General features: G+C 33.5%; 3 protein-coding genes across 4 annotated transcripts; 1 reads left to right on the top strand and 2 right to left on the bottom strand.

Annotated features, from left to right (window-relative positions):
* The first annotated feature begins 601 nt into the window (after positions 1-601).
* Positions 602-7753, top strand: LOC144850708 (translin-associated factor X-interacting protein 1-like). Its single transcript, XM_078708102.1, has 16 exons — positions 602-736; positions 1274-1388; positions 1559-1804; positions 1940-2074; positions 2290-2454; positions 3119-3303; positions 3530-3641; positions 3848-3909; positions 4153-4242; positions 4449-4599; positions 4907-5035; positions 5401-5571; positions 5852-5941; positions 6235-6387; positions 6512-6618; positions 7184-7753. The coding sequence occupies exons 1-16, from the start codon at positions 702-704 to the stop codon at positions 7398-7400; spliced, it is 2163 nt and encodes a 720-aa protein (XP_078564228.1). The 5' UTR covers positions 602-701; the 3' UTR covers positions 7401-7753.
* On the bottom strand, positions 7690-13727 carry LOC144850733 (gamma-glutamylcyclotransferase-like). Of its 2 annotated transcripts, none has more exons than XM_078708136.1 (4): positions 13650-13727; positions 12842-13073; positions 11149-11294; positions 7690-9138 (listed from the first exon to the last, which is right to left on the bottom strand). In XM_078708136.1, the coding sequence occupies exons 2-4, from the start codon at positions 13070-13072 to the stop codon at positions 8874-8876; spliced, it is 642 nt and encodes a 213-aa protein (XP_078564262.1). In that variant the 5' UTR covers position 13073; positions 13650-13727; the 3' UTR covers positions 7690-8873. The 2 variants fall into 2 exon arrangements, with proteins under 2 accessions (XP_078564262.1, XP_078564261.1); XM_078708135.1 differs by lacking the exon at positions 7690-9138 and adding an exon at positions 9967-10576.
* Positions 13728-14579: 852 nt separating this feature from the next.
* On the bottom strand, positions 14580-17731 carry LOC144850757 (uncharacterized). Its single transcript, XM_078708166.1, has 6 exons — positions 17622-17731; positions 16992-17063; positions 16557-16790; positions 15704-15863; positions 15279-15406; positions 14580-14908 (listed from the first exon to the last, which is right to left on the bottom strand). Exons 1-6 carry the CDS (start codon positions 17707-17709, stop codon positions 14661-14663), a joined length of 930 nt encoding a protein of 309 aa, XP_078564292.1. The 5' UTR covers positions 17710-17731; the 3' UTR covers positions 14580-14660.
* Between the last annotated feature and the right edge of the window lie 1876 nt (positions 17732-19607).

Here is a 19607-nt window from a genome sequence, read left to right as displayed (position 1 = left end):
TTTGACTATTTTGTTAAAGATAAAGTTGTTCCGGTAAACAATTGTTTTTTTCGATTCAGCATTATGTAACATTAATAATATATTGAACAAAAAAATTTAAAAATTAGTTTTTCAAGGGGACAATATATCTAGGAATAGCATTAGGCCTACTAGTAATACTATATATATATCTGTCTAATAAATTTAATTATTACGATTATTTTGAAAGATCATAATCTGAAAATCCATACCTCTAATAAATATCACACTGAGGGCCTACAGGAATCTTAATTTAGTTAGAACTGTACTTACTTATGAACATAGAGATATCTCTATGCTCAGAAAATTAAAAGCATAGGGCAAAACATTGTAATAAGCTTTCATGGCATTTATCATGTATCTCTTTTTCAGCTTATTGTTATTTTTATGTTTTTTTTTGTGGTAATTGAAATATGTATAGTCTTACAATTATGTAATTTTAAATGAGACTAGAGTCAACAAAACTACCTGAAATGGTCACGCATGAATGGATTCAGTGAGTATGAAGTTTGGTGGTGTAAATTTGGTCGGTTGTCATGGTTTTCTAAATAGCGCCACCATGTTTATTTACACTTTATTTTGATTCCGAAAATCTCAGTCGGACTGTGTTAAAAATAATTATGAATTAACTATAAACATTAGCCTTTCTTAAATAAAAAAAAACTACTACAGAAAATAAAAAGATGTCTGCAAAAGCTAAATTACCTCCAATTACAAGGTAAGCTGAGAAAAAAGTATATTTTTCGGGGTGTAGGCTAGGCCCAGGCTGTCTGTGTATTGAGCCTCATCAGTCAGTCTCGGAGTGTCACACCAGTTTTGGCTGGTCCGCCCTGGGGAGAAACGTCCAACCCGGGTTACACCACGCCACCAGATAGGATAGCCTTTTCTGTAGCTTCTTTGTTAATGCACCAGTAATTAACATTATAGAGAGGAGGAAAGAAGACAATTCATTCATCATGAGGTAAAAAAACAAATAACCAAACAAAACATTTTCAATGATGGATTTTATTTTTTTATATTTTTTATAAAAAATAAAATAATAGAATTGGTACTACTACTGGTTACCTATATATGATTAGTAGTAGTAAGCATTGCCATATTAATATTAATCATTTCTATATGTAGTGTTTTGTTCCGACACTGTGTGTGAACAATTTAATTTGCAATCGTAAAGTCAAATGAGTGAATTAACAATGGTGATGCAATATGAAAAATTGTTTTATATTAATGATTTCATTTGTTTGTTCCAATGCAGAAAAAGTCCATCACCAGGCCTAGGATACCCAATGAGTCAATCAGGACCACATTATCAATTGACGTTAACTGGCGACTTGATGAAACATAACTTACCTGAACCAAACACGCTGAAGGTAAAAACAGGAGGGTATATAATATTTAACCATTAAATCCTTGTACAGTAGAATCAAGTGGACACCTTCATTCAGGATCCATCAAAGTGTCCCCCCAATAGGGGTGTCTTAAAGGAGTGATTCTACCATTAACAAGGCACATAAACATAAACTTTAAATTTTTTTCACAGCCATATGTAGACATAAAAGCTGGGAAGGTGGACACGTGGCCAGCCCACGCCACTGCTCAAGCAACTACCGCGCTGACGTCTTACAACCAGAGGCAGCAGCACAACGTAGATGGCATTGAAGACAACAGTCCACAACGATCTATCATTCCCAAGCCGAAGTTTTTAGACCAATTGGAATCATTTCTAAAAAAGGAACTAAGGAACCTGGACTGTTCTCAGTCTGGGCCTAGCGAGCTAAGGCTACAGGTATTATTTTAAACTTTCCCATTTTATTGGAATACTAGTAGTCCTAACCTAGGACTATCACAGACATATGCAGTACATTATATTAATATTTCTAATTATTTTAATTCCTAAAAAAAATTCTTTTAAATTAAACAGGCTTTCAGAGAAGTATTTGAATATTTAATTCAAGATTTTAAAACGTATCGTCCACTTCTGTCGGCCATCAAGAATGAATATGAAATGATGTTATCGCATCAACGTCAGCAGATCCGTGAACTTCAACCTCTCAAGGTTTGTTTACTTCCATGTTTTATCCTCTGTCTACACTATCAAATTAAGCCCAAGTATGGTAGTGATATGTATGTATATCATCATGTCCATATATGGGCACATCATATTTTTTTGTCACATAAATTTGATAGTGTAGACAGAGCTTTCCAAATTCCAATATTTTATATAAAAAATTTGTTCCCTGTGACATTACTGTATTTTTTGGATCATTTTAGTCGATGCTGGTAACAGTATCTGAACAGTGCGACCAGAAGGTGATGGCATTACGAGGGGAGGAACGGCAAGAGATGACGGAACTGAAACAAGAGAATAAAAAGTTACAAGAAACGATTACTATCATGAAACGGGACCATGTGGAGTTTGAAGAACAGATTGAAAAGGTAATAGGGGTACAAAGTGTCTTCTTAATAGGGGTACAAAGTGTCTTCTTAATAGGGGTACAAAGTGTCTTCTTAATAGGGGTACAAAGTGTCTTCTTAATAGAGGTACAAAGTGTCTTCTTAATAGGGGTACAAAGTGTCTTCTTAATAGGGGTACAAAGTGTCTTCTTAATAGGGGTACAAAGTGTCTTCTTAATAGGGGTACAAAGTGTCTTCTTAATAGGGGTACAAAGTGTCTTCTTAATAGGAGTACAAAGTGTCTTCTTAATAGGGGTACAAAGTGTCTTCTTAATAGGGGTACAAAGTGTCTTCTTAATAGGGGTACAAAGTGTCTTCTTAATAGGAGTACAAAGTGTCTTCTTAATAGGGGTACAAAGTGTCTTCTTAATAGGGGTACAAAGTGTCTTCTTAATAGGGGTACAAAGTGTCTTCTTAATAGGAGTACAAAGTGTCTTCTTAATAGGGGTACAAAGTGTCTTCTTAATAGGGGTACAAAGTGTCTTCTTAATAGGGGTACAAAGTGTCTTCTTAATAGGGGTACAAAGTGTCTTCTTAATAGGAGTACAAAGTGTCTTCTTAATAGGGGTACAAAGTGTCTTCTTAATAGGGGTACAAAGTGTCTTCTTAATAGGGGTTCTTCTAAACTTTGCTTTATTTGTCACAGCTTCAAGATGAAGTAGCCGTTGAATATCAAAAATACAGAAATGAATGCGATGCCAGAAAACTTCTAGTGTCAGACATCAATGATCTGAAATATCAACAAGAGGACAACCAGAAGAACCAAGCTGGTGTGCAAGAGGCGTCGGCAGAGTCCAAGGAAGACCCTATCAGACTTAAGATCGCTCTTAAGTAAGTGCTTTGACTAGATTTTAGTATTCCGTAGGCACAATAAAATGTAATCTAATCCACTAATTTTAAACTAATATTACAAACTTCACACATACAGGTACTAGTAGACTACAAATGAGACGCATACTATATTTTTTATTACGAGATATATTTGTGTCAACAAATAAGACTTATAACTAAATGAAAATAAAACAAACATTAATGTTATTTTTATTTAAAAATTCAGAAAAGCTCGAGAAGATATGACAGCAGTTACGATACAATTAAACGAGATGATTGCCAATTATGGTGATGTCATTCCAAGAAGGGATTTTGAAAACCTTACAAAAGAACATGAGGTTTGTATATATCATAACCCATATATATATATAAAGTAATTAGGTGTGACATTCATCTCAGTGAATATCAAGTCACATGGTACACACCAGCCATTTTGTGTCCTTTTCATCACCATTAATACACATAAAAAATATTCATATGATGATAACAAAATTTCAATAATAGCAATGATTATGACATACTGTATTTACAATCTTTCATTTAGGTTGTTACGAATCAGCTGACACAATTACAGACCGATAACGTGCAGTTGATGTCCGAACATGAGTAAGTACAATTTAAAAAGCGCTGAGGTTCCAGTTTCACTGAATTGGAGGATTTAAAACTGTAACTAATAAAATTAAATTGTCTAAAGCCCTGTCTACACTATCAAACAAAAAAAAGTGTGAGGTGCCCAATATGGTAGTGATGTGCCCAAATATGGTAGTGATATGACATCATCATGTCCATATATGGGCACATCACATTTTTAAAACAGAGCTTAAAGTATATTTGTTTGTCTTTTATTAGCACACTGTTACAAGTTCATGATCAGGTGATCCAGCAACGAGATCAGTTTTACACGGATCTTGAAACACTCAAGAGAAGCGCAACACCAAGGTATAAATAAAAATCAGACTAAAAAAGAATATTTTAAATGCCAGTCACATCTGAAAATCAAGTAACATTGCAAACAAATGATTATTACATGGCAACTTACATGGATAAATAAATAAATGCCATTATACCTACATTATAATACACCCCTAAACAATTAATGGAACTTTCCAGACATTTTTATCATCATACAAATATTAATCACTTAGACCGGACTGGGCAAGATGTGCAGAGGTCATTTCAGGTGGAGAAGATAAATGGCAGGACCTCTCAAAAGACAAGACAAGTAATGAACGTGTAGAGGTGCTTCTCCAGATCATATCAGGTGCAGCTGCAGCGGAAGATTTCTATGAAGGAAGGGTATGTGGTTAGCATCATGCTATGAAAATCAGAACAATTTATGAATTATGAATAAAAGTGACTGCTTTTTTGAGTGGCCCTCCAACACTAGAGGCCTTGGGCATTTTTAGCCTTTTTCAACATATTTTAATGCCTGTTTTTTCCTCTGGGCACTGCTCAGGGGCCCCATAAGCTCCGGGGCCCCTGTGTTTTTCCAGTGAGCACTCAAAGCCACTGCTTCCATCGAAACTCAAAGGCCAATCTTTAAGCCAATTTAGGGCCAAACAAAGCAAAATTAATTTATGTGTTTGTACAATGTTTCCTCCAGGGTACTGGTGAGGATGTTCCTAAATATCTTCAACATGAAGGAATGGTTAAGAAACTGAAATGGACCAGACCGGAAGCAGTTGCCATCATCAAAGAACTATGGGCAGAGAAGTCTAAAGCCAATGTTGAAGTACGTACATTCCTGATCTGAAGCAGTTAAAGCACATAAACTTTGTCCACAAATAACACAGAAAACAAAGTTATATTTACAATTATGGAGCTGTAGCTTGATGGTTAACATGCTTGCCTTCCAGTCCCAAGGTCCAGGGTTCAATCCTGACCTAGTGTTAGGGTTGTAACTCATGACTCTTTCAACTCCATCCCTAAGCCTCAAATGATACTTATAAATTATAAAATAGTTTATCCATCCTGTAATTGGCGAGTTACTTGCTCTTTGATGCGTATGAAATAAAAAAAATAAAAACATTATTTATGAGCTTATTCATGGTTAGTTATTTACTATGTGTGTTACACTTTAGCGGGTATTTATTACAGAGAGAAACTGAGTCACGGCAAACAATGGCGGACTTCCTGAATACGTACCTAATGCAGAAACTAAATAATGAGCCAACAGCTGTTGTTGAGTATTTCTACAACTTACAAGATGCCTGCGAGACTTACGATGACTCACCATTTGATCTTTTCTATGGTGTACTGACAGAAGAAGTAAGACGTACAGTAGTTAACTTTTAAAACAAATTCAAGATAACTTTATTGTCAAATATAATTTGTTTTCCTCGAGGCAACAATAGCAGTAAATGAGACATTATATACAGTAGTTAACCTCTGTTAAATGGACACCATCAAGGACCCAACAGAGTGCCCCTTAATAGAGGTTGGCCGTAGTGTTAAAACATGAAGTACTGTGTTATCCCCTGTTCGTTTCACAGTTTAGTGGCCCTTAAATTGAGGTTATGCTAAATTTGTTCGCATTTTTTTTTTACAGATTGATGAAGAAAGGTATTACCAAGAAATGGAGTTATTTTCAAAACTTCATGATTCACTGCAAAAAGCCGACGAAGAAATGGCGACTGAGGTATTTCACTCAATATTCCTACTTACATTATGTGATGCTGTATCATGGATTTGGACTATGATACTGTACACTTTTTTTCTCATCTTACTCTGTTTTTAACAATAGAAACAAGATTATGACATGGCACCTTACATGGATAGACTAATAAATGCCATTATACCTACACTATGATACACCCCTAAAAAATTTATGAAACTTTCCAGACATTTTATCATTATTATGAGACACTGTATCATGGATTTGGACTATGATACTGGACAAACTGTTTCTCATTTTGTATGTTTTTTCTACAGGGTTTACTTCCACGTGATTTATTCGAGAAGGTGCTAAGAGACAACTTTCCGATCAAAGACGACGAATCAATAGAGAAATTAATGGACACCGCCCTCGCAGAGCTTAATTCTGACGACCCAACGACGATGAAATACCAAGATTTGTTCTTAGTGGTACGGCATAATATAATATTATTATATGTTATCATAATCATATTGATTACGATTCTGATGATAAATTCCTGGTTTAGGTCATAGGGCCACGGATGTTGATAATTGTGTTAACTCTATCTTTTAGGATGAGGAAGCAAGGAATAGTACATTCCTGCTACTGATACAAAGCCAAGGACACGAGGAGAGAGAGATTTATATAGAACAGATTAAAAAAGAACTCGGAGAAAGAGAGTAAGTGCAGGGGCTAGTACTATAGATATGAAAGAACTCAGAAACTGAGTGAAGTACTTGGCAAAATATTGCCACATGTTGATATTTCGGCCCATGTTAAAAGAATACAAATTTGTTTATTTGTGAAGTTATTAATGATCTGATTTTCTTGAATTTCAAAAGGCATGTTCTGTAAGTATATTATATACTTACAGAACCTATACCTATGTACACCGAAATATTCAGAATGACTTAACTTGAAAATTGTAAGCGCTACCTTGCTAACAAACAAACACAGCAAGTACTATACTTGGCAACATTTTATTTTACTAATACTATGCACAAATAACAGGGATCGGATTAAATATATGCACGTACAGTATATTTTATTTGCAGGTATATTTTATTTTGCCAAGTACTAATACTATACACAAATGACAGGGATCAGAGATTAAATATATGCACGTATAGAAGATTAAGATTATTCCCAAAAACAATTTCTAATTATACTAGATAAAATATACTTTACGCTTTAAAAATATTTTGATATTCAATTACACAAAAAAAATTTTTTTTTTCCTCGTAGGGAGGATGTTCCAGTTAAAGAACTAAGAATCGCAATCGCTGTCGTCGATGCAAAAATCGATAAAACTTCCCTGCACTCGTATCTCGCTCGTGCTTATAACGTTTCCAAAGATTTGATAAACGATGCCGAACCAGAACCCATCGATGTTATCTTAAAACGCCTGAGTACCGGTGCTGTACGACGAATCGGTAAACTGAACACCTCCGGCATGATGTGAGTGAAGATGCCATATCCAAATCATAAAAAGCGAAAAAATGTTTTATTTTTACTCCGGTTGGGAAAACAAATACATACATTTCTTGCTTGAATTAAAAGAATGTTCCGCTTTATTGAACTTGTCCTTGTTTATTGTAAATTATGATAGCGGGTTATAAAGCGTGTGGACGCAACTTGTCATCAAGAATTGTAATAAATTACGCATGTTTGGTTTTACACTTTTGTTCTACTTCAAGACAATATCAATCAATATTGATTGTCAATATAGTTGGATATTTTAAACTTTTGAGTAAATACAGCAGTATGAAGAAAATATTTTATGTTTTGCATAATAAAATACTGTATAATATTGTACATAGAGTAAAACCTCTCAATTTTGACTTTTGACTGCGGATCAATACCATTACAAGACAAAAACAAAATCAAAGTTTCATCTTTTTCATTAAAACAAATGCTACAGATACATAGTAGTAAACAATAGAGTAATAAATTAATCTATTTATAACTAATTAATAATATACAGGTATTACTATATACAGTACATATACTAATAATAATAATAATAATAATACTAGTACATTTTTTCAATTGGCAACAATGCGTTTGTCGATAATATTATTTGGTCAAAATAGAAGCAAATGCAGTATATTTATTTTACAGCATATGGTATTGCATATGTATAGTGTAATCTGTCATTATCAACTATACAGCTTCCATGAAAAAAGGGATGGGGAGGGGTTTTTGTATCGTACTTGATGTAAATATGAGCGTTCACTGGCTAAACCCAGGTGCCTCAGAGCTTAAGGGCCCAGAGCATCCAATGCAACTACCCAGTGTTGGAGGGCACTTAGGAGTGCTAAACCAGGGGCCCCAGAGTTTGAGCAGTCTAATGCAACTACCCAGTGTTGGAGGGCACTTAGGAGTGCTAAACCAGGGGCCCCAGAGTTTGAGCAGTCTAATGCAACTACCCAGTGTTGGAGGGCACTTAGGAGTGCTAAACCAGGGGCCCCAGAGCATGAGCAGTCCAATGCAACTACCCAGTGTTGGAGGGCACTTAGGAGTGCTAAACCAGGGGCCCCAGAGCTTAAGGGTCAAGAGCATCCAATGCAACTACCCAGTGTTGGTGTGTTAGGAGTGCTACACCAGGGACCTTTGCCCCCTGCATTATGCCACCGTAGATATGTAAATGACATCAAGAAAGCAATTAATTGTATTGACAATGTACAAAACAGAGATAACGGCTGGCACTGTATGCATAACATATTGATTCCTACACAGATAGTAAGCTAATAATGTGCAACCATGTGTGCTGAACAATCATTGCCATTATAAACGTGAATAAAATGTTCATTGTTATTTTTAAAAAACACCCACCCAAATTATAGAAAAAAAATCCCCTTATATAGATTGCTAGTCTGTTCACTGCTCACACTGCGATTCCTGGATCATACTGTAGCCGTGACAATATCCGATTTTAAATATTTTGTTCTATTAATTTAAGAACGTCAAGGTATATAGAAGTTGTTTCCTCAGAGCCATTATGCTCAATTGCTTTTAATTTCTTAATATAGTCCTCGCCTAACTCGTTTTGTATGGCACCCCTGACGATCACATCTAAATAATTTGGGTGTGGTGGACATAAAACTACCTCGTTGCTGATGACGTACGTACGGCAAGTTAATGTTTCTTCCGTAGTCGATTCGGTGTTCACTTCTATTCCATGGTATCCTCGTTCTTGTCTTAAAAAAAAAATAAAAATATATACCGACTATAAAGTCAATAATATATACAGTTTTAAACAATAAAGAATGAGAAAAACCAAGAGTGAAAAATATTAAAGCAAGACTGAATTTAAAAATGAGTAAAAATTAACTAGTGAATAAAAAAAATTAAAAGTGGAAAAAAAGCAAGAGTGAAATAAAAAGCAAGAGTGAAATAAAAAGCAAGAGTGAAATAAAAAGCAAGAGTGAAATAAAAAGCAAGAGTAAAATAAAAAGCAAGAGTGAAATAAAAAGCAAGAGTAAAATAAAAAGCAAGAGTAAAATAAAAAGCAAGAGTAAAATAAAAAGCAAGAGTGAAATAAAAAGCAAGAGTAAAATAAAAAGCAAGAGTGAAATAAAAAGCAAGAGTAAAATAAAAAGCAAGAGTAAAATAAAAAGCAAGAGTAAAATAAAAAGCAAGAGTAAAATAAAAAGCAAGAGTAAAATAAAAAGCAAGAGTGAAATAAAAAGCAAGAGTGAAAAATAAAGGAAGAGTAAAATAAAAAGCAAGAGTAAAATAAAAAGCAAGAGTGAAAAATAAAGGAAGAGTAAAATAAAAAGCAAGAGTGAAAAATAAAGCAAGATTGAAAAATAAAGTAAGAGTAAAAATAAAGCAAGAGTGAAAATAAAGCAAGAGTGAAAAAAAGCAAGAGTGAAAAAATCAAGACTGAAAAATAAAATAAAGCAAGAGTGAAAAAAAACTCTGGAACTATTGCTTGATGTGTAGAAATCATTAATATAGACTGCTAGGATTTATAATAATATAAACAATAAATTCATTACACTCAAAAGACAAAAATATAAAATAAAAGATCGTTGTCATTTTAATTGAATAAAAGCAAAATATTCAGTCATTTATCCAGACAAACAGACAGACAGGCAGACACTCATGTTGGGAAAAAGTTTTTTCTGAATGCGTTTTGAAGAGCATGCCAAGAATTGGTAAATATATTCAAGTAGCGAAGAGGAGAGCGACATCACAGAGCAACGACCACCACATCAAGTACTTCAATACTTGGCACAAACCACAATAACCATACAACAGACCACAATGCCATAGACCAACTCGCAGTACCTTTCATACAGCATTCATTTCCATGCCAACTTTTACAAGACTATACATTTGCGAGTCTTTTTCCTCGCTTCCTCCCAATCTTTTATCAACATCAACGTTTCCTGATACGCACGTACGTTTCCTTGGTAACGGTTATGATCGACTTCAGCGAGTGAGTCTAAATAATCTTGTGGTATGCCTTCGTTTCTAGCACCCATAAGAATAACGTCGACATACTGGGGGGAGGGTTTCATGGGGATAAACCGCTCTATGTGATAGGTGTAGACCGGGAGGCCTTCGTCATGTTGGGTTGTGACAGTGGTGTCAAAACGTTGATATATATGAAGATGTACTCCTAGTTGACTATTCATATAAGGAAATAATGAAATAATTTATTTAAATTCAATTAATTTATTTAAATTCAATTCAATTAATTTATTTAAATTCAATTCAAAGCCATGTTGGTATTTCAGCTAGTCAATAAAAAGGTCAATAAAAAAATTTATTTGATCTTCTTTCACATACTTTTACCTTATTTTATTTATATAAATACCTTTTGTACTTTGTTGATTGTGAGGGAAAAAAATAGTATAATATAAAAGATCAGCAGGGAACAGAATATATGCTCTAGTAAAGCTCTATCTACACTGTCAAACTAGTTTGACACAAAAATGTGATGTGCCCAAATATGGTAGTGATATGCCCAAATATGGTAGTGATATGACATCATCATGTTCATATATGGGCACATCACATTTTGTTGTCACATAAAGTTTGATGGTGTAGACAGAGCTTAATGGACCATTGTCCAAAGGTGTACTATAGGCTGCTTTTCTTCTGCTCAGCCTCTAGTATAGGACTAGCAGTTTCAGACTATTTAATCATACACCATACAGTATGTTACTACAGTAATCAAAGTATAAAAAAAACCTTACTGATCTAGTGTTGTAAGGTGGCGCCTGCTAAGTTTCCAAACGACACCCCACACATGATCACCGGGTGAATATTCTATACTTGCTACGCCACCTTTCCATACAGAACTTTTCCACGATTTTTGTTGACCAAAAACTAATTTATAATCCTAAAAAACCAAAGAAACTAATAAATACGTTGGCTAGACTATTATTAATATGAGAGTACAATGACATTCAATAGAGTTTAAGGCAACTTTAGGTATTCTCTTCATAGGTGTCCCCTGAATAGAGGTTGGGCGTAGTGTTAAAACCCATAGTGTCCCTTTAACAGTGGTGTCTCTTAAATAGATGTATCCCCTTAATGTGGTCTCCTCTGAATAGGCGTGTCCCCTTAATAGGCATGTTCCCTTAATAGGTGCGTCCCCTAAATAGAAGTATCCCTTTAATATGGTGTCCTCTGAATAGGCGTGTCCCCTTAATAGGCATGTCCCTTAAATAGAAGTATCCCTTTAATATGGTGTCCTCTGAATAGAGGTGTCCTCTGAATAGGCGTGTCCCCTTAATAGGCGTGTCTCCTAAATAGAAATATCCTCTTAATGTGGTGTACCCTGAATAGGTGTCCCATTAATAGGTGTGTCCCCTAAATAGAAGTATCCCCTTAATGTTGTATCCCCTGAATAGGTGTCCCATTAATAGGCATGGCCCCTAAATAGGTGTGTCCCCTAAATAGAAGTATCTCTTTAATGTAGTGTACCCTGAATATGTGTTGCCTGTAAATAGGGATGTCCCCTGTCTTTATCTGTTGGTTGATTTGTGGGTGGGAAATGCAAATATTGTAAAAATTCAAAAACTGATATCAACAAAACAGTTCCATTGCAATTAGTAAGAATAAAATCATTAAGAAGTATTCTTTAAATTAACTCATGGGCAGATTATTCAATGAAACAATCAATTGTTTTGTCTTAAATAGCTTCTAATCAATACATGAACAATTAAGTTGAGGTCAAACAGGCAATGAGTTCACTCAGAACGCCAGAAATGAGACGTGTGAAGATGGTCATAAAACTGAAATATTTCAGCTATTAAGTTTCAATAAAATATTCTTGTAAACAAATAGTTAAATGTTGTTGTTTCAAAAAATGGTTTGAATGTACTGTACATGCATTTTAAAAATTATTCCACTGCAGTTAGTTTTACTGCAGTAACTATATTGTGTTTTTGTTTACATTTTATTACATTATTTAGTAAGCTTTTCTGTTGTAATCATACACACTGTTGTTGCTTCAAAATGTTTGAATGTACCTGTATTTTTAAAAATTATTCTACTGCAGTTACTGCAGTAACTACATTTTTCTTATTTATATTTTGTTTCTTTAAACTTTTATTAAATTATTTAAGTTTTTTTTATTCAATCATAAACAATGTATACACTATTAAAATATGTGCCCATATATGGACATGATGATGTCATATCAGTACCATATTTTGGCACATCACATTTTTACTAGTTTGATAGTGTAGACTTCCCAATTGAAACAAAAACAACAAAGCATATTTTACTGCAGAAAAAAATGTAGTTACTGTGCATCTGAATTCAGTAATTTCTTCCCTCCCTTCCCACCCGTAAATAAAGGTAAAATGGAGATTAATATTATTTAAAAATTTGGAATGAAATAAGAACATAATTCATAAAGGAAAACAGGATAAAAATTACCTCTAGTTTTGCAATTGTCAAAAATGTGGCAGAAGGATTTTTGATGAGAAGTCGTTCTCTTAACAAATTGCTGCCATAACTGAAATACAAGAAGAAACCTCTACGCAAAGGTCGGAATTCGTCTTCATTAAATTGCCGTGATGATGACATTTCAGATGCTTCGTCACTTTCTGTCGAGGGTTTGAGCTCAAACACAGGGCCTTCCGCTACCTCATTCGCATTTGACGCCATACTACCAAAACAAACAATTTTCAAAATATGATTATCAAAAAATTATACAGTATAACCCCAAAATGAAAAACAAATTATAACAACTTTGGCCTATTATTATTTATTCTCTAGTGTTTTAAAAGGATAATTTTTTTTTCTATTGAGTTTTCAAATTTTTAAATATTAATTATTTCAAATAATTTTATAAAAAGATGAACATCTTATTGAATTCCTAAAATAGTTCTCCAAGAATATTCCATTCATAAATGTCCTGGATTTATATTTAATATTATCAGTTATAATTTTTAATATTTAATATATTAGGCATTGACGAATATGTTAGCATATTACGGCGTGCAACTAAAGTAGGCCTAAGCCTTTAGGTAACATGTGTTGTGGTGGGCTTCAGTGCGTGCTAGTCCCCTGCCTGGATTAGCAAAAACGTGCCGGGTCTTACCCTGCCTGCCCAGACGTCAAAGCACTACATATAGGGAGGTATTCTTTTTATACTGTTACTTCTTGTTTGTTTTGAATTAATAATAATATTCTTTATTACATTAAATTTAACAGCTAAACTACTTTAGTAACTAAAACTTACCTGTACAGTTTTACGTGACCACCAGCGCAGGTCTTGTCTGCTCACATGCGCTCCTACCTGTCGAATGTCACTTTTTATCGCAGGGGAAAGTACCGTTCTTTGAATATGCAGAGCGCCACCAACAATCCTAAAAGGGAAATTCCCCTATGACGACGGCTAACGCCCGTATTCTTATTCAATGATTGTTAGGCCGCTGTTAGGCTTACATTTATGATTAAAAAACAAACTTCTTATATAATATGGTATAACTTTGGTACTTAAAAGAGTAAACACCAAATATAAACACGCTTTAAAATAAAATACAGGCTTCGACTAACAACTTCTTATATAATATGGTATAACTTTGGTACTTAAAAGAGTTGATGTCACCGTCGATATGTATCCATCTATTCATTAATCCATGAAGAAATAAAAGAATTTTTGAGCGAGACTCTGAAAAATAGTATTAAACGAATACCGGAATTCAACACTAAGACGTTTTAAAACCAGGTTCTCCGCCATGATGTCGATAAATAAAAAATGAATATTAAGTCTCACTTATGAAAATTCCCACCCACCCCAAAATCCCACGTTGTTTTGCTTTAAGTTACAATTTTTTTCAAGTACAAACAGTTTTTTAAATTCAATTTTGTCAAAGTGAATAACTAACATTAGTCAGTTTCCTTCTTATCTACCGGAATTTAATAAAAGTTCATTATCTGCCACCATAAAAGTCTTTTAAAATACAACAGAAAAAAAATAGTCCATTTGTCTTACAATGTTTTAGTCTATAAGAGTGTTATGAGTGCACAAGTATTAGACTTCTACTTCCGAAATGGTCGTTACTGACCACAAACATTATATGCTATTCTAGGCCTACTTTAATACTAAAGAAATAATGTAGGCAATTTCTATTAAACATTATCTAACATGCCATACGCACATCAATTTGTATAAAGAAAAACTACAATTATATAGTTTTAATCAACATCAATTTCATTTAAATACTTTAAATTAGAATATTTACTTTTTTTAAATATATAAGTCTCTTGGATCATTAAGTCGACTATCGCTACTTTGCTTTGATGATATTCCAGTTGTTCTATCAACTTGATATATGCCACCACCATAGGGTTCTGTCCAGTACAGGTAGTTTCTATAAATGTCAATTCTAAACGGACTCTTTCCAGGAAGCGTTATAATCGTTCTTCTGTTAGATCCATCAAGGTTAGCTTCCTCAATCACCCTCTTGTCGGAATCACACCAATACATCTTTCCATCTAAAATATATAAAAGCTACAGTGAAATAGCGGATGGATTCAATTTAATATTTTGATAATAATGGATGTGCTCCTTTCACTCATAGTAAAAGTGCCTACGTGAGCAAGTTTGAAAACTGTTTGAAGACTGTTGACAGGTATAAATGTAAAATAGTTAAGGAATTTGGTACTATTACATTTTAACATATAATTGTAACATTTTAGCATCACAATGTATTAAACATGACCAAATTAGTCTTACCCCATGATCTTACTGCAAAATGATCGTGTTGTTTAATCTTAAAGGATTTAACCTAAGAGCCTACCTAGATAGCCTAAAACATTAGAGTATCAATATATAACATGCATACATTTATGACCCATAACTTACCGGGAACTGCTAAAACAAGTCCGGATGGCCAACCAAGTCCAGTTGTCACTAAAGCGGTTCTTGTACTCAAGTCATTTAACTTCACTCGCTCTATCTTGTCGAATCCTGTATCAGTCCAGTACAGGTATCTAATTAAATATAGTATGTTAATTACAGTTACTGTGTACAGTGACATATATACCAGAGAAACACTTACAAAATAACTAAAGCTGAGTTATTAAATGAAATTAAATTCTTATAATGAATGTATGAAAAAATATAAATAATTATTTCTTTCCTAATTCATTATTAAAATAGGTAAATTATTTTGCTAATGCATTAATAATACATGTTTACGTAATAATCGATATTATGGATATGTGAAGTTAACTAGTTAATCTCATTGAAGAGATATAATATAACGGTAGCAATAGAGAGTGACATACCCGTTGGTTGTGTCTATCTCAATTGCATTTGGCCAATTTAATTCTGTGTCAATCAGTATTCTTCTGTTTGTTCCATCCAGATTTATTACTTCAATTCGGTTTTGGTAATAGTCTGTCCAATAAAGCTTCTTTCCAGCTCCATCAACGGCTAAATTACGCACTTTATAAATGATGAAAAATTGAAACCCGTTATAATCACAAACTATAATATACAATCTAACTACAGTTATGCTATAGGGTTTCATAAAGACAAACCCGTCTGTATACACATTTTAAATGTCCAACTCTTCAAGCCATAAATAAGAGTATTTATTGTATGTAGGCCTATACTATTAAACTTGTAGAAGATCTAATAAAAGATTCTCATATAAACTTGTTTAATCCCAATTGTGTTTGATGACAGAGTATGGAATAACATAGACATTATTTGACAGAGAGACGGATTCAGGACGCTTTCCGCTTTGTTTGGCAGAGAAATTATGAACTTTCTAAAATTTGTTTTGATAGACTATAATAATTATAGTCTCTATACAGTACGCGTTGATTTTGTGACGTAACTTTCCTAACGACTGATTTTGCTTTATTGTTATTATATTCATGATTATTTAACAATAAAACAATGTAGGATGTGGTTCAACTATTAAAATATCCAAAAGAGTGCCTATTTGTACTATAATAAGCATACACAATTTAGGATGTGGTTCAACCATTAAAATATTCTGAAGATTGCCTATTTGTACTATAATAAGCATACACAATTTAAACAATTGCTACCAAAATATAAAGATGCCTATTCTTTTTAATTAAAAAAAAAAATTTAAACAAAATTTTAGACTAAATATTGTTTTCTTACCATACACAATATTAGACACAAACACTTCATGTTGGTTAGTATCAAATGAATATCGTTCAATGGTATTCTTGCCAAAGTCAGACCAGTATAGTGTAGATATGGTGCCATCATAACCAAGAGCGGAGGGTGCGGTTAACTCTACATCCTCCATCGCTACCTCAAACCTTAAAGTGGAACTTACATTTGACATGTAAATTCCAGGTGGAGACCAGTTGGCCACAAATATAATATTATCTGTAAAAACAATAACGATTAATTTAATGTAATAATAAAAAGATAATCACCCAAGACAACTAATATAGCTTATTATTAATTTATTAGTATCTAATTGATATTTACACAATCGAAAATTGGTTATAAATCAGTATATTGATTTACGTTATTGAATAAGTAAATTATTAAAAGTAATAATCATATAATAACAACACGTCTTACTTTGTTCTGTCCAGTGTTTGTAAGTCATAACACATTCTTCGGGATCATAACTATAATCTCTACTTCCAACCTCTATAGAACTATAATCTCCACTTCCAAACTCTAAAAATGCAATAGGAAAACTAATTATATTCAAAATAGATGATTTATTTTATCATAATATTACTAGTTTGCTACATTTCGGCTACTAGTACTAGCTTAACAAATCATCTGACACCAGATGGATTTTTTCTAGAATATGGTACATTATAAACATGCTCATCATCATTTCAGCTATTGACATGTTACTGCTATTATAAGTATTAATTATTATTACTATTACCACTAAACAGTTTTTTAGGGCTTTAAAATATCGGTGTAAAGTAATAGCAACTGTCACAGACTATTATATATCAGTCACCATGGTAGGTGTCCAGAGTAAGTCTGATTGAGGGATAACCTGTTGAAGCAGAGTCTATTTAGAAAGATTCATTTTTACTAAAAGATGATAAATCAAAACTTGGGCCCAAGCACTGTGCATTGGATCCGATTAGGTAGGTCTCTTACTGCATTTGGTATCCATCAAACTTTGTTCTTCACCCTAATAACAACACTTAAGACAAAGTACGTTAACAATTAATAATTATTTACCAGTATCCGTGGTTGGCAGGACCGTAGCAGGCCTATCCCCCAAAACATGGGAGTTGATCACCAGGTAAAACCAAGCAAAAACAATCATTTTTGTCTTCAGTTGAGTAAGTAAAGTAATACGTTAGAAATGGTTGATGTACACACAGCAAACAAAGTAATACGCTAGAAATGGTTGATGTACACACGTCACATACAAAGTAATACGCTGGAAATTGTTGATGTACACACGTCACATACAAAGGCATACGCTGGAAATGGTTGATGTACATACGCCACATACAAAGTATACGTTGGAAATGGTTGATTTTACCAAAACAAATATTGAAGTAGGCCTACGAATAACTATGTATAATTCAGGCAAATGGAATAATGTCACGTGATGTTTAATAATGCATTTCTAATTACTATACCATCTTTATCATGTTGTCTGAATTAAATTATTAAGTCAATTGTTTTTATTATTGATGAGAGAATCCGTTTTATAGATTATATTGCATTATTACTAGGCTAGTACTACTAAGCAATATGTATAATTCAGACGAATAGAATATCACGTGATGTTTAATGCATTTCTAATTACTATACCATCTTCATCATATTGTCTAAATTAAATTATTAAGTCAATTGTTTTTATTATTGATGAGAGAATCCGTTTTATAGATTAGACTGCATTATTACTACGCTAGTACTACTAAGCAATATGTATAATTCAGACGAATAGAATATCACGTGATGTTTAATGAATTTCTAATTACTATACCATCTTTATCATATCGTCTGAATTTAAATATTAAGTCGTTGTTTTTATTATTGATGAGAATCCGTTTTATAGATTATATTACACAAATAAAACATTACTACTAGTATACTACTAAGCCACTATGCTAAGGACCTCTATGTGTAAAGTTGAATGTGTTTGCCTCTTTGTCAGACTTGCTTGTGGAGTATTTAAGAGGACAACTACCAGGTACATAGGAAATAAGTATGCAAATTTACAATAGGCCCCCAAAAAAGCAGGTCACTTACATTATACATACAGGCCAGAAAATAAAGACATATTTTAACATTTCGCTCAAATACTCAGACTCGGATGTGCCCTTTTCTTGTGGCATCCCTCCCACTCCCCCTCCAACATCTCAAAATGTCGAGATCCGCCCTAGACATGAATAAGAAGGTGGGACAAGTAAAAAAAAAACACTTTCGTCAAACTTGAATAATTGTAATACTTTGGTAATATAAAGCTGCATGTAACGTTTTATTTTAATCCTGATCTTCCCGTCGTCAAATTACGTGCGTTACGTGTACGTCTTTTCTGCGCCCAGAATTGTATTTTGGTTCCCAGCGACGCAAGTAATTTGACCAACCACGACGCAAGCAGATTAACGTTGATAAGAAATCGTATCGCAAATGATCATATACACCGCGCGGCATATACCGACGATGAGGTCTCAGTATTATTTTTCGACATCCGGGCACTACTAAGTAAATTATTTTTTTTTAATTAAATAAACGTTCCTGTTGAGAAGCGCGCTTAACGAGCAAAGTAATTAATTACTAAACAAGACACAAAAGAAGCTGACAACATAATATTATTTTCAACTTGTTAGGCATTTAAACAAATCATGCAAATGGAGCATTTTCCTAAAAAGTGTTACGTACTTAGACTAGATATGAGCTGCGGTCGTTATTTCATAGAATTACGTTAGTTTAACGTCAGTAAAGCTAACACGTGACAGGACCAGTCCATTATTGATGGACATTTGCACGTGACTGAAACCATTTTCCTTATATGGACTTCAGATCAATGGTTTAGTACTGACAATATTATTACTGTATTATTATTTCTTGGCCAATAGCGGGCGCTATACAGTATAACGAGTTGTTATTGGCCTCTTATCACGACTTATAAATTGCAATATTATTAGCCTACATGTACACTTTTTGTAGTTTAAAATACTCATTTTATATAATATCTACATTTGCCTC

This window comes from Antedon bifida, chromosome 8, assembly GCF_963402885.1.
Source record: "Antedon bifida chromosome 8, ecAntBifi1.1, whole genome shotgun sequence".
In the NCBI taxonomy this organism is placed as follows: Eukaryota; Metazoa; Echinodermata; class Crinoidea; order Comatulida; family Antedonidae; genus Antedon; species Antedon bifida.
This window is presented reverse-complemented; position numbering and strand designations above follow the sequence as displayed.

What these genes read in the sequence shown, in the direction of transcription:
- LOC144850708 (XM_078708102.1), top strand. Translation starts at nt 702, where the DNA reads ATGTCTGCAAAAGCTAAATTACCTCCAATTACAAG. An exon ending in GTGAACTTCAACCTCTCAAG is followed by an intron (nt 2,075 to 2,289) that starts GTTTGTTTACTT and finishes GGATCATTTTAG; the next exon opens with TCGATGCTGGTAACAGTATC. An exon ending in TTGAAGAACAGATTGAAAAG is followed by an intron (nt 2,455 to 3,118) that starts GTAATAGGGGTA and finishes TATTTGTCACAG; the next exon opens with CTTCAAGATGAAGTAGCCGT.
- LOC144850757 (XM_078708166.1), bottom strand. Translation starts at nt 17,709, where the DNA reads ATGATTGTTTTTGCTTGGTTTTACCTGGTGATCAACTCCCATGTTTTG. An exon ending in CCTGCCAACCACGGATACTG is followed by an intron (nt 17,064 to 17,621) that starts GTAAATAATTAT and finishes ATAGTTCTATAG; the next exon opens with AGGTTGGAAGTAGAGATTAT. An exon ending in CAAACACTGGACAGAACAAA is followed by an intron (nt 16,791 to 16,991) that starts GTAAGACGTGTT and finishes TTGTTTTTACAG; the next exon opens with ATAATATTATATTTGTGGCC.
- LOC144850733 (XM_078708135.1), bottom strand. Translation starts at nt 13,072, where the DNA reads ATGGCGTCAAATGCGAATGAGGTAGCGGAAGGCCCTGTGTTTGAGCTC. An exon ending in TGACAATTGCAAAACTAGAG is followed by an intron (nt 11,295 to 12,841) that starts GTAATTTTTATC and finishes TTGGTTTTTTAG; the next exon opens with GATTATAAATTAGTTTTTGG. An exon ending in CACCTTACAACACTAGATCA is followed by an intron (nt 10,577 to 11,148) that starts GTAAGGTTTTTT and finishes TTATATGAATAG; the next exon opens with TCAACTAGGAGTACATCTTC.